Source organism: Rousettus aegyptiacus, unplaced genomic scaffold (assembly GCF_014176215.1).
Source record: "Rousettus aegyptiacus isolate mRouAeg1 unplaced genomic scaffold, mRouAeg1.p scaffold_m13_p_3, whole genome shotgun sequence".
NCBI lineage: Eukaryota > Metazoa > Chordata > Mammalia > Chiroptera > Pteropodidae > Rousettus > Rousettus aegyptiacus.
This window is the reverse complement of record NW_023416306.1, coordinates 2,243,768-2,257,084: the sequence shown is the minus strand read 5'-3', so window position 1 is coordinate 2,257,084 and position 13,317 is coordinate 2,243,768. Positions and strand designations below refer to the sequence as shown.

The following is a 13,317-nucleotide window of genomic DNA, read 5'->3' as shown; positions in this document are numbered from 1 at the left end:
CTGCTGGGTGCTCGGCAGGGTCCCATCCAACAGCCCCTCCCCACCCTCGCCTCTCCAGCTACGGACCCCGAGCCCGTGGCCTGGCTGTCACCACCTGATCGCCCAGCGATAAACGCATCAAGCCCAGCGTCTCTGGTCCAGGGAGACTGGGTTAGGTGTCACCATGGCAACCACAGGCAGCAGGGAGGCCTGAGGCCAGGTTGCCATGCAAGGCCCAGGGGCAGCCTGGGGTGTTTGCTTGACCGGTGGGACTCAGCAGCACGGTCCCTGGGGGTCACCGGGGCCCCCACGGAGGTGGCGGGGTGTTGGAGCCCCGCCCACCTGGATTCACCGCCCTCGGCCCCCTCGTCCGCCGGCCCCTCTGCCCCCTCCCCAGGTAAGCATGCCGCCCCGGGCGTGGCCCCCTGGCACCTGTGTCCTGGAGGCTAGAGGACCCGGGGCTGGAACGGCAAGGGCCCCCACGGAGGCCGTCTTGGTCATTGTCCTGCTCTGGCCTGGGCCCCCCACCATCTTAGACAGCTCGGCATTCACCAGCGCCCCTCCGTGTGGCTCATTGGGGAGCAGTGGCTCTGCCCTCCCGGGACTGAGGGCGGGACCCCTTGCTCCGGGCCCCTCTGGACCTTACAGTTGTCGGAGCCTGCTCTCCGCGGGGGCCCTGGGCCAGCCCTGGAATCTCGTTCCCCTGGAGGCTGTGCCCAGGGCTGGGACTGTCAGGAACCAGAGTCCCACGCAGCGCACTCGGCAGAGGGTTTGGCCATGTGGAAGGTGGGGTGAGGCCCCTCAACTGGAAGGCACCCCCATTCTCCAGGCCCCCCAAGGGGCCCACGACTGGTGCATGGGAGTTTCTACGATTAGAAACCAGAGTGGGCCGGTCCCAGCAACGCCCAGAGGCCCGCGGGGGCTGCGCTGTGGGAGGCAGGGAGCCAGGCTCGCGTCCTCCTGGACCACCCCGGCCCAGCAGGCCCACTGGGTTCCGGTGGGCGAGGCCACGGCCCACACCTAAGGCAGACATGTGGCCCCACGAGGCCCCGGCGACCCGCGGTGGGCTCAGCCCGCGGGTCTTAAACAGACGCCGGATTGTTCCTGTGTTTGCGGAGTCGAGTCCAGCTGGCGGCCAGCCTTCAGCCACGGCTGGGGCCCAGGGAGAGGCTCCGAGGTTCAGGGTGCAGCCACCCCCTGGACATAGCCCGGGAAGGGGGAGAATGAGAGGCTGGGGTCCCCACTGCCCCGTGGGAGGCCTGCCCGGTCCTGCCTTTGCTCCCTGAGGCACGAGAGCCCCACCATCTACTGCTCCGAGGGCGATCCCCAGTCCAGGATCCCGGGGCTCACCCACGCCCGGGAGGGGGGCGGGGTGTGTGCACGCGTGTGCGCACGTCCTGTGCGCGTATCCCGTGTGAGCGCATGTGTCTGGCAGCGCATGTCAGTGTGTGTATGTGTGATGCGTGTGCGTGTTCTGGGGGGCACATCAGGGGAGCCCCACCTTCTAAGCCAAACTGTAAGGTTTCCCACCTCCCAGCTGGGAGCACCCTCAGGCCATCTGTCCGCACCCGGGGCGGGACCCTGGGCCTCGAGGCACCCAGCTCCGGAGTGGCCAGCGCCTCCCTGGGACGTGCCCACTGGCCACAGGTGCAGGAGGCTTCGGGCCCAGCCCCGGCCCAGACAGCGTGGAGTCGAAAGGCACTCGTCACGCAGGACGGAGCAGACGGGCGTCAGTCCCCCAGTGTTAGTGGGGCGGTTAGATGACATCGCTCACTTGGCGGCCGCGTGCGGGCCTCCTGCCCTTTCGGGCCAGAGTGGGTAGTGCGGCTGGGCTGGGGCGGGCTGGGGCGGGCTGGGGCGGGCTGGGGCAGGGCAGGAGGCCACGTGAGGCTCTGCAGGTGCCCACAGGGGCTGAGGCGCCCTCTCTGGAGGTCACTGGACCAGCCCTGGGCCCCAGGGAGGGGACTCTTCGGACAGCTGTGGGGCAGAGCAGACCTGGACGAGAAGCAGCCGAAGGTAGTAGCCCAGTTTGCAGTCCCCCTGCCCTGGACTGGCCACTACCACTGACCAGGTGGCAGCTAAGGTGCCTCGTGCAGACCCAGCCCAGGTCAGGCCCGGGGGGCAGGCCCTCCCCGCACCCGGGGCGGCTGGAAGCCCCCGGAAGCCCCCTCGCGAGGCTGGCTTCCGGACCCAAGCAGCGAACCGCATCGGAACAGACGAGCACTAGAGGGCGGTGTATTTTTAAACGCTCATATTTCGTTTGTTTCTCCTCTCACGTTTTTTCTTTTCCACAATTCACACACCGCTGTCGGCCCCCCCAGACGCCTGCGGCCGACGCACAGGGCATCGCACGGGGACGTGACGTCAGAGTCAGAGTCAGGAGGCCGCTGGTGACGGGCGGGACAGAGCAAGGCCGGCGAGCTGCTCGGAAGGGGGAGAAAACCCTCGGACGTGCCGGGCCCCGAGGGGCAGCTCCGCGCCGCGGCGGCGTGAGGCCCGCGGGCCCTGTCACCGGAGCCCCGGCCTCCGCTCCGCCTCACGCCCCGGCGCGTTGCCGAGAACACTCTGACCTTGACCTCTAGAAGCAGAAACAGAACCAGTCCCACCCCTCCCGCCGTATCCTCCAAGTATACATGAGGGATAAAATTACATTTGTACAAAAATAGATTTTTTTTTTTTTTTACCTTTCCCGATGCTTTAGACTTTCTCTCTTATCTTTACTCTCTGCGTATCTGTCATCTTCGGAAGGGCTAGCTACGCGTCCCGGCTAAGGCATGGCTAAGGCTGGAAACCGCTAAAGCTGTCTGCGCCACAGCATCTTAAAATAGATGCATCTCCTCGCGTCGAAACTCATTCGAACCCGGATTTCACCAAAGGAGGGGTCCTTATGTACTTGCTTACATGAAGCAAATTTATAGGAAAACAGGAAAAAATAGTCTTGATTAAAAATAAACACCAAACGCCGGGACCGGCCGCCCGCGTGCCGTGCGGACGGCGCCGTGCAGTTTCTGCCTGGCACTCGCGCCCGGCACCGCACACCGGCGTGGACAGGGACCACGCCACGCGCCCGAGTTCCATGATGGGGACAACATCAGCCGATTACCCTCCGGCTGCACGGTCCGGCCGGGCCCGCGAGGGCCCCGCGGTGGAGGAAGCCCCGGCCTGGCCTGGAGCACCCCCCGCCAGCCCGGCAGCCCGAAGCCCTGGCCGGCGCCGAGGCTTGGGAAACCCAGGGTGTGGGGGCGTCCTCCCCGGCGACCATGTGCTTCCAGGTGACAAGTTGGGGACGTGAGGGCTATCTCGGTGAATGTCACCGACCAGGCCAGCTTCCGAGGGTGGGGAGGCCAGCCAGGGCCTGGCTTTGCCAACGCTTCCCCAACGCAGGGCGAGGTCTTCGCTGCCCGGCCACGGGAGCCCCATCTGGATGTCGGGGGGGCAGTGACATTGCTCAGCAACTTGCCGGAGGCGCAGGCAGGCCCGCGGCCCGGGAGGTGTCCAGCCAGGCCGGGGCAGGGACGAGCATGGGGCGGCTAACAAGCTGATGTTAGTGCTATCTTTAGAAAATTAAAGATTGTCCCACCAAAATAATAATAATAATAATTACAAAAAAAATCACCTTAATTGAACCAGATTGGCAATGCTACTGAAGATCTGGTTAAACGTGTTCTCTACTGAGAAGGGTGCCACTTGCCCCCGTGATCGCTTAAACTGCACTGCGCGCGTGACGATGACGGTGACGGCAGACCCAGGCGACGAGGGGGGCACAGCGGCCAGGGGCCTGCGGGGGGCGGCCGGGGCCTCGGTGCTCTGCAGACTGCCGGCCGGGGCCGAGAGGCCGAGCCCGGCAGGGGGCCCCGTCCTGGGATTGCTCCGCGGGAGCCCCCCGCGTCCCCAGGGGGCCTGGGCGTGAATGGCGGGGTGCGTCTGGCTGCAGAAGGCACCAGGGGTGTCGGGTATGGGGCCATTTAATAGTCCCACTTCCGGGGGGCCAAGGGGATACCGTCACTGCCTGTCTCAACCATGTCCCCAGAAGCTGCCGAGACTGAGGGGGAGCCCGGGGGGAGGCCCTGGCATGCCGGGCAGTGGACAAAGCGGGGTGCCCGTGTGGCAGGGGCGTCTGGGGGAGTTTGCGGAGTCGTTCTGGCCTCTGCCCAGGGGCCCCTCGTTCACTCAGCGTGGCTGGGGACTGGAGGGTAAAGAATGACACCATCTCCCCAGAGGCCAGGAGGCCTGCTCTCCTCACCCGGCCCCTGCACCACCTGGGGAAACAGACTTCGGGGAGGCAGCCCCCCGACCCCACCCAGGGCTGCTGGAAGTGGCGGGGGGTGGGGGGATCACCTGTTACAGAGCACGCTCTCAGGCTGAGCAGACGGGACCCCGCCCCCTGCCCCTCCCCGTCCCTGTGCGGGCCCCGACTACGGACAGATGCTGGGTTCAGGGGGGGTGAGGCGTGGGGATGGGGAGCACTCAGCAGAGGGGTTACAGTGCGAAGAGGCCAGTCCAGGCCGCCAGGCCCCGCCTCGAGCCCAGAGCGCCCTGCTGCACCGGTGGGTGCTGGGCTGAACGCAGAGCTTTCAGCCAGGGCGGGTGTCAGGTGGCGCTCCCACGCAAGGCTTTGTCGCCCAGAGAAGAGTGGCCGTTCCCAAGGACGTCCAGCCCCCCGGCCCAGGAGGCTGGCACTCAACGGCTTCTGACCCCAGGAATCTTCTAGACGGTCGGCCATCCTGCAGAGGGCGCTCTCAGGCTGCGGCTCCGCCTGCCTTCCCCACCATGCCCACGAGCCCCGCCGGCTCCCACTGCTGCCTCCCTCGGAAGCTGCGTCACGGGTGGCCTGGTGTCCGGGGGGTGGGGGGAAGTCCCCCCACTCCGTGGGCCTCCCGGGGGATGGCCTCTGCCCGGGAGCAGTGAGCAGGGGCCCCGCCGGGGAGGCTGGGAGCAGGAGCCCAGCTGTCCGGGGTGTGAGGCTCTGGGCGGGGGAGGCCAGGGCTCTGCCGCCTGTGACCGGGCAGCACGCGGCCGCGTGGGGGAAGCTGACGTGGTGACAAGCCGGGAGAGCACGGAGGGGCGGGCGGGCGGCCGCAGGCCGTGCGTGATCGAGGGGCCCCAGCGCCAGCGGCTGGGGGGCGGGCCGTCTTTGGAAAAGGGGCTGCTCACCCCTCACCGGGAGGGAGGGGATGCCCGCCTGCCCAGGGCCCCCTCAGCTCCCCGGGGAGCAGGTGCGATGTTCTGCGGCAAGACACCGGCCCCCCCACCTGTCCCCTCGTCCTGACGGGGACTGAGCTGGCCGGGCGCCGGCAGGAGGAAAAGGGGGGCGGGGTCACTCCACACAGCAGCGGCCCCCACGCGGCCGTCCTTCCTGCCCGCCGAAGCTCCGCAGATGGGGCCTGGGGCCCCGCGTGCCCCCTGGGGCTCCCCCGGGAAAGGGCCTGGCTGGGGTCACGCCAGTTCGAGCCACTCCGGCTGCGGTGCTGGGAAAGCCACTGCCCTGCGGGTCCAAAGACCAGCGGGACTGAAAACGATGGGGTGGCAGCGTCTCTCAGGCCGAGCGGCGACGGGGCCGGGCCCAGGGGCCGGGCCCAGGGTCCGGGCGGTGGCGGGGCGGGCGGGCGGGGCGGGCCTAGGTCAGCTGGTGCGGGGCCTCCAGCATCTCCATGAGGAAGGTGTCGATGGGCGTGTCTCCGATGAGCTTGAAGAAGAAGAGGTGCTCCAGGCACTTGAGGCCGATGGAGCGCAGGGCCGGCAGGCGCAGCAGCAGCTTGGCGAACCTGCGGGGGGCCTGGGCGTGAGCGTGTGGGGGGGCGTCCCTGCTGCCCCTGCCCACCCCGCCGGGCGCCGCTGCCTCCTGGGGGCGGCCCTGCCGGAGCTGGGACAGGAAGGAGCAGGGCCGGGCGGCGGGGCAGCAGGGGCGGGCACAAAGACCCCCGAAGGAGGCCCCAGGGGACGTCCGGGGTGAAGAGCCGGGGGCGGGCTAGGGCGGGCGGAATCCGGCCTCGTGGGGAGTTGAAACTCCGTGGGCCTCGGCGGGCCTGCATGCAGGGGCGGGGGCGGGGGCCGGTGACCCCACGGCTGCAGCGGGGAGACCAGAAGTGTGGCCGCCCCTGAGCTGGGAGACTGTGCCTGAGCAGCCGTCCCATGAGGCACCGGCGCCCCGTGCCCCCGAGCCAGGCCCATCCGGTTCCCAGAAATGGCTCTGCTGAGCTAAGCCTGAGCCCAGGACACCCCTCCGGCCCTGCCCACCCCCTGGCAGGGGTCGGGGTGCAGGAGATGTCAGGCCCGGCCGCTGTCAGCAAGGGCAGTGCCATGCGGGGACTGGGCCAGACATCCCTCCAGGGACATCCATGTCTGCCCGGTCCCCCCGCAGGGACCCTCGAGGGGCTGCAGGGCTTTGGGACCTCGTCGATTATGAGCCGTGTCTGTACTGCAGGGGCAAAGGCGTGTGGCTGGCCGCCACGCTACCCCCAGTTTCTCGGCAAACACGCAGCCGCGAGCCTGGAAGGGGCCCAAGCGCGAGCTGTTTTCTGCTGAGCTGGCGGGTGGCTGCGGCAGGCGGCCAGAGAACCAGGCCGGCACTGTCCCCGTCCCCGCCCTCCACCGGGGAAGTCTCACTCTAAACCAAACCAGATGAGGGCCGAGCAGCTAGCGGACACAGTTAACCGTGTGTGCGCCAGCCGGTGGGCGAGGCGGGGGCGCCTGCTGTCCTCGCGGCCCCCAGGAGGTGCCCTGCCGCGGGGAGGGAGGGGAGGCGGGACAAGGGCCTCGGAGCACCGCGAGGCCACCGACTGCGCTCCCGGCACCAGGGACCAGGAAACGAGGCAACCGCAGCCCTCCGGGGCTCGGCCAGGCAGGCGGGAGAGGCACGCGCTGCAGCGGGACCACGCGCTCTACTCCCCAGGCCTTCACGAGGCGCCTACTGTGCGCTGGCGTCCGGCCCTGCCGGGGGTGAGTGTGCCGAGCCCCTGCCTCGAATGGTTCCCTTGAGACGGTGGGAGGCACAGCCTCCCCCACACCATCTCCACAGACAAGCACCTACTGTGTGCAGACGCCGGCCCCATCTTTTTGGTGGGGCTACAGTGAAGCACATGAGAGTGTGTGCGCACTGGGGCCCCGTCCTCGCTCGGAACACGCCAGGTGCTCCCCACCCAGGCTGCCCGCGACCCAGGAGGAGCACGGCCTCCTAACCCGCACGGACGTGCCCTGACGGCTAGTGGGTGTCTTGCCCGGGCGGGCAGGCTGCGCCCGAGACGTCGAGGTCCTGGCAGGGCCGTGGCCGCGGCTCACCTCCCTGGCTGCTCGGGGTACTTGTGTTTGCAGTAGGCCTCCAGGGACGCATACACCTTCTCCCGCAGCGCCTCCACCTCGGCCGGGTTCGAGAGCCCCTTGGAGTCTGCGAGGAAGAAGGGGCCACTGGTGAGAAGCCCTCGCCCAGAAACCGCCCGGGGACCTGGGCACTTGGGCTGGCTCCCTGCGGCGCCCGGCTCAGGAAGCCCGCGGCTCTGAGAACGGCTGCCTCCACGCAGGCCCCGGGGCCGTCTGCCCACCCATCTCTGACACCACCTGGACGGTCCGAGCCCCAGGCCCTCGCGCTGGAAGCTGGGGGTGGGGGGGCCTGTCTCCTCTGGGCATCGAGGTCCTGGCACAAAGCGGTGCCAGACGGCAGCTCCCAGGAGGCCCAGCCAGGGGCCTTGCCAAGCCCCCGGGGCGAGGGCGGCACACAGAGCCCCACTGTGTGCAGAGGCCACCTCGTGGGACTCTCACAAAGGCCACGAGAAGGTGGTGGCATGGCTATTCCCCAGCGTAAACAGCAGACCGTGGCTCAGCGCGGGGAGGCCGGGCGGCTGACGTCGAGGCGCCCGTGAGGGGGGGCGGGGGTGGAGCCCCAGCGCAGACCTCGTGGGGTGGGGGGGCGGGGGGCGGAGCCCCAGCGCAGACCTCGTGGGGTGGGGGGGCGGGGGGTGGAGCCCCAGCGCAGACCGCGTCCTGGGGGGCGGGGGTGGAGCCCCAGCGCAGACCACGTGGGGTGGGGGGGCGGGGGTGGAGCCCCAGCGCAGACCTCGTGGGGTGGGGGGGCGGGGGTGGAGCCCCAGCGCAGACCTCGTGGGGTGGGGGGGCGGGGGTGGAGCCCCAGCGCAGACCACGTGGGGTGGGGGGGCGGGGGTGGAGCCCCAGCGCAGACCTCGTGGGGTGGGGGGGCGGGGGGTAGAGCCCCAGCGCAGACCTTGTGGGGTGGGGTGGGGGGGCGGGGAGGGGGAGCCCCAGCGCAGACCGCGTCCCGGGGGGCGGGGCGGGGCGGGGCGGGGCGGGGGGGCCGTACCCGGGTTGAAGAGCACTATGGCGCGCAGGCAGCCCAGCTCCGTCTTGTCCATGTGCATGTCCCGCATCTTGGACACCAGCTCCGTCAGCACCCTGCAGCGAGGCAGCGAGCACCAAGGCCCACGTCAAGCCGCGGCCCCGGCCAGGGCCCCCGCAAACACCCGCAGGGCTCGGGAGCCCGGCGTGGCCCCGCAGGGCAGCGGAGAAGGGTTAAGGCCACCCAGGAGCTGCCGGGACGGGGCCTGACGCCGGCCACGCAGCCCCGCCCGGCCTCACCCCGGGGCGGGCGCTCTCTGCCTGCAGAGGGTCTGCGTGTGGGCATCTGCTCTGAGACCCTGGACGTGAAAAAGGGACCTGGTGGCAGCCGAGCCCAAACGAGCCAGGGGCCTGGACACTGGGGGCAATATCCACGGCAGACTGGGCAAGGCAGCCTGGGGCACAGCCACGCACCACCTCATAACCTCCCCAGTCTGTGCCCGTGAGAGCCCTTCCCTGCCTGGGACGCGGCCTCCTAGGTCTCGGCTGGCCACCAAAGGGGGCTGTGTCCCCCACTTGTCACCAGCCACCTACAGGGGAAAAGCAACCCACCTACTCTCCGGGGAGCTGTCTGGGGGGAGCTGGCGGGCCTCACGCCTGGTCCCTGCACGGTGGCAGCGTCCTGAACCCCCGTGGCCTATCCACGGCACCCCACACAGCCCGGGCGCCCACCCTCAGCAGCCCTCCGCCAGCCCCCAAACTTGAAAGTTGTGTCCAGGAAGTAGCAAGGGGTGGGGAGGTCAGGCCAGAGGGGAGCAAAGGGAGGTGGCCCTGGACAGAACCCCCGAGGAGCCCGGGCCTTTCCCTGTGGGCCAGGGGTCCCAAGACCACGCAGGATGGTGAGGGCCAGGCTTGCAGCGTGGGGAAGATTCGGGGAGCGTGGAGGACGGGGTGGGACGAGAGGGGCTCGTGTCACGCGACCCCGGGGCCATCTGCTCGTGGTGGGGCTGGCTGAGAGCTGGGGCGACGGCCGTCCGTGCGAAGGGCTGGGCCACTCTGCGCCCGGGGCCACCGTCACGGTCACCTCTCTAGCAGCGGGTACCGTGGAGCTGTCGCTCTGCCTGGGGCCGCACTGCTAATCGACTCCCAGAGGGACCGCACTACAAAACGCCTCTGCGGACGATGAACGCTACACTCACGGGCCCCTTCGGGGGATCGGCCTGCTACAGGCCCCGAGAAGGCCCGCGACAGGGGTGTCCGCGCACTGCTAGGCCAGCGCCTGCCCGTGGCACCTGGCCGCGACGCCTCTTTGCACTTGGCACACCCCAGGGAGCTCCAGGGCCCGTCCCTCTGCTCTGCCAGGCCCGACCACAGAGCGGCAGTTTCTACAACCACCCCTCCCGCCCACCGGGCAACAGGGGCGGCCTCTGCTCACCTGCAAATCGGGGCTCCCGTACTCGGGGGCTTGCCCTGGACCCCTCCCCTCGGCCTTCCCCTTCCCCCCCACTCCTGTGCTGCAGCCCCCCACCCCGCCCGAGGGACCCTGCGATGCCCCTCCCAGCCCCTCCCATTCCAGCTGGCTGAAGCAGACGCCCAGGCCCAGCGTGGACCCTCTGGGCTCACAGGCAAGGCCAGCCGGAGACGGGGCGGGCAGCTGGTGTCCAGCTCCTGCTGGAACGTGCAGGGCTGTGCTCGGGGTCAGCAACCTGGATGGAGACAGGGCCGCCCGGCGCCTGCCCCCGGCGTGTGCGCCCGGGAGTGGCATGCCCAGGGTCCAGGCACCGGGAGCAGCGGCTCGGACTCCACGGACCACACGAGGCCCACGCGGGCTGGGACGTGCGGGTTAGAGCCCAGAAGCGCCCAACACGTGACATGTGAGGGACACGGAGAAGCCGTGCCCGCAGCACGACGCGCGCCTGCCTCTGAGGACGTGCGCTTCCCACACACGCGCTCAGGGGAAGAACCGGGAGCGGACGGCCGGACGGGGACCTGCGCCCGCGTCCACGGCCCCCGCACGCGGAGCGGACGCCCACCTGTCGAAGATGGCGCCCACGCCAGCGCTGTGGGCGCTGTTCCGGTGCACGTGCAGGCCAGTGGCCAGCAGGATCCCGTCCTTCACGGCGATGGACCGGTGGGAGAAGGAGGCGATGAGCAGCTCGTTCCAGCCTGGTGGGGGACGCCGCGTCACTCGGCCGTCGCCAGGGCCGCCCCTCCCGACCCCCACGCGCCCCCGAGGGTGGCAGGTGCCCACGCCAGGCTCGGGAAGGGGCTCCGCGGAGCCCGGACCCCCAGATGGCCGCACAGGAGAGGCCCCTGGGCACCTACGTTCGGGAACGCCTGTCTTCCACAGCGCGCGCCCCTGAGCTCGCGTCCCAGGGCAGTCTCTGCACGCACAGGAGGCTCACGCCCCCGAGCGCGTGTGTGTGGGGGGGGGGGGGGGCGGGGCCCCCACCAGTCTCTCCGGGGCGGCCCCGGTAGCAAGCACTCAGAGACCAATGTGTGTGACGCGCAAAAGCCCAGGCCAGTGAATGCCGGAGCTCACCAGGCGTGTGAGGGCCACAGGCCGGCCCGATGCTCCGCCACGTGAGCAGGGCCGACCGGAGCAGGGCCGGGGGGTATCAGGCCACAGAAAGAAGACTTAAGGCCCGTGCCCCGGCTGCCGCCGGGGGGGACGTGACCCCACCGTCAGCAAGAACAGCAACGGCGACGCCCACAGGCCGCTCCGGCACAGGCTGCTCCCCGGAGTGTCCAGGGGGCTCCGGGCTCGAGGCTGACGAGAGCCCACGCGCGACCCCTTTAATCCCGACTGCGACCCGACAGAGCGAGAGCCAGCCCGGAGGGGGAAACCGAGGCCCGCGGTGCGTCCGGACGCCCGCCCCGACGCCCCCGGCCACTCACCGGCCCGCAGCAGGATGACCTGGTCGTCCAGCGGCAGCTCGGAGAAGTGCGGGATCCGCTTGGCCCACTCGACCAGGGTGAACAGCTGCTTGTCCGCCGCTTGGCAGATGTTGGTGACGGGGTCATTGGGCTAGGCGGGGAGGGGCACCATGGTGAGCGCGGGCAGGCGCCGCTGTATCCCCGCGGACCAAGTGACGGCCCCCAGAGACGCCCACGTCCTAAGCCCCGGAACCTGCGGCTGCCACTTTACGTGGCCAAAGGGACTTTGCAGACGTCGAGTCTAGAACTGTGGGACAGGAGAGGGCCCTGGGTGCCGCGGGGCCCAGCCCTTCACACGGGTCCTTCTAGAGGAGGCAGGAGAGTCAGAGAAAGGGGGTGAGGACGGAGCAGGGGTCCAGGGAGAGAAGATGCTGCCGCCCCGAAGCCGGAGACGGGGCCGCGAGCCAGGCAGGTGGGGGGCTCCACCCCGGGAGGGGCCGGCCCTGCGGACACCTGGCTGCCTCCCGTGGGACCGATTCCAGACCTCTGACCTCGGAAGCGCGAGAGCAGAGATGGGTGTTGCTTAAGCGTCTGGTCTGCGGTCATTTGTAACAACAGCCCCGAGGGCGCCGAACCTGAGACCCGTCCAGTGCCGCACCACCGGCGGCAGGTGCCGTGAAGCCGAGACGCGGGCCCGGTGTTAGGGCTGGGGTGGGACGCCGACGGGCACAGCGGCCACCTGACAGGTGCTCCGAGCTCCCTCTGCGTGGCCCCTTCCTCCCAGACGCAGAGGTGGCACAGGGGCTTCCCGCCAGAGGGGGCTCTCCCGTGATCCCACAGCTGCGGACACCAGGCTGGCCGCAGGGCGCCACCGTGTACCTGGGCTCCTGGCCAGGGGGCCTGGGTGGCGGACGCTCTGGGTCCTGAGGGAGGGGGAGGGACCGGCACCCCGGCAGGCTGCGGAAACCCCTCGTTCCGGGAACCACTGCGGCCAGGGCTCCTGGACGAGCTCGCTGACAGAACCCCCCCCCCCCCCCCCCGAGAGCAGCATGCAGTCTAAACGCTCCGGCCGCGTGAAGGGGCGGCTGAGGGCACCCCTTCTCGGAGCCTCGGTCTCCCTGTCACGTGGCTGTCTAGAAAGGTCCGTGCACCCTGCCTCTCCGTGCCTCAGGGCAGCCGTGAAGTGGGGGGCCCGGGCCCAGTGCGGGGGGTAGGACCCAGCGAGCCACGGGGGGAGGCGGGGCGTGGGCAGACCTGATGAGTGCCCCAGACTGACGCCCCAGGAAACGGGCCTTCTCCTGGCCACTGGCCAGCAGCCCCTTCAGAGCCCCCGAGGGGCCCAGAGCGGGCCCGGGGGACAGGCTTGTCACCCTAAGCCTCGCCAAGACAGGCCAGGGCCTCACAGGTGGACACAGGGGTCACCCGTCCGCTGTGCTCCCAGAACGGGTGGACACAGGACGGGGCGGCTGGGGCTGTGTGCTCTGCACGGGGGGTACGGGGTGGGGCCTGGGGGCCCTCCAGGGGGAGGGGCTGGGAGTGGTGCCAGCTCCACCCCCCACGTGGCTGCCAGCCAGCACCGGACTTCTCGGAACCGCGGTTCTCGCTCAAACGGGCCTCGTTCAGCACACGTTTGACGAGCGCCCACCGTGTACCTGGGCTGCAGGGGCAGCCCCTGTCCTGGGAGGTGACGGCAGGACCCCGCCCCACACAGAGGCGCCAGGCCCCCCCGGGCCAGAGCGGCTGTCGCATGAGATGCTGGGTGACCGGCCCCTCCCGGCCTGGGGCCCAGGCCGCCCCACAGGAAGCTGCAGCGGGAGGCCAGACACGGGGAGGCAGGTGCGTGCCAGTCACGGGGTCCCTGTCTGCGGCCGCCGCCACCCTGCCCGCTCAGAAACCACAGGGGGCGGCCTCCGGGCCTGCTTTTCTAAACAAACTCCTGACGAGATTAGAGGCTGGCAAACCCTCTGTGGCAACCCCGCTTTCCTGGAGTTTCTGCTCGAGCAGGAGACCCTCCCGGCTGGCGCCCCTCGCTCCCGGGACAGGAGGGGTGGGCCCGGCACTGTCCGCGGCCCCCAGGGTTCACGGCAGGGTGTCCCTGCAGGAAGCAGGCCCTGTACCAGCAGCGGGGGCTCTGTGAGGAGATACGAGGGGACCCCACACCCCCACACCTGGGGT

At 70.0% G+C, this 13,317-nt stretch overlaps 1 protein-coding gene across 2 annotated transcripts in view; it reads right to left on the bottom strand.

The window, feature by feature from the left end:
• Window positions 1-2,215: 2,215 nt before the first annotated feature.
• Window positions 2,216-13,317, bottom strand: part of RXRA (retinoid X receptor alpha) — an 87,545-nt gene continuing 76,443 nt past the window's right edge. For both annotated transcript variants that reach the window (XM_016128787.2, XM_016128788.2), the window contains 5 exons: window positions 11,164-11,293; window positions 10,299-10,431; window positions 8,291-8,382; window positions 7,258-7,363; window positions 2,216-5,744 (listed from right to left, as the gene is read on the bottom strand). In XM_016128787.2, the coding sequence (XP_015984273.1) occupies window positions 5,597-5,744; window positions 7,258-7,363; window positions 8,291-8,382; window positions 10,299-10,431; window positions 11,164-11,293 (609 nt within the window). In that variant the 3' untranslated portion in view covers window positions 2,216-5,596. The remainder of the gene's footprint in view (window positions 5,745-7,257; window positions 7,364-8,290; window positions 8,383-10,298; window positions 10,432-11,163; window positions 11,294-13,317) is intronic.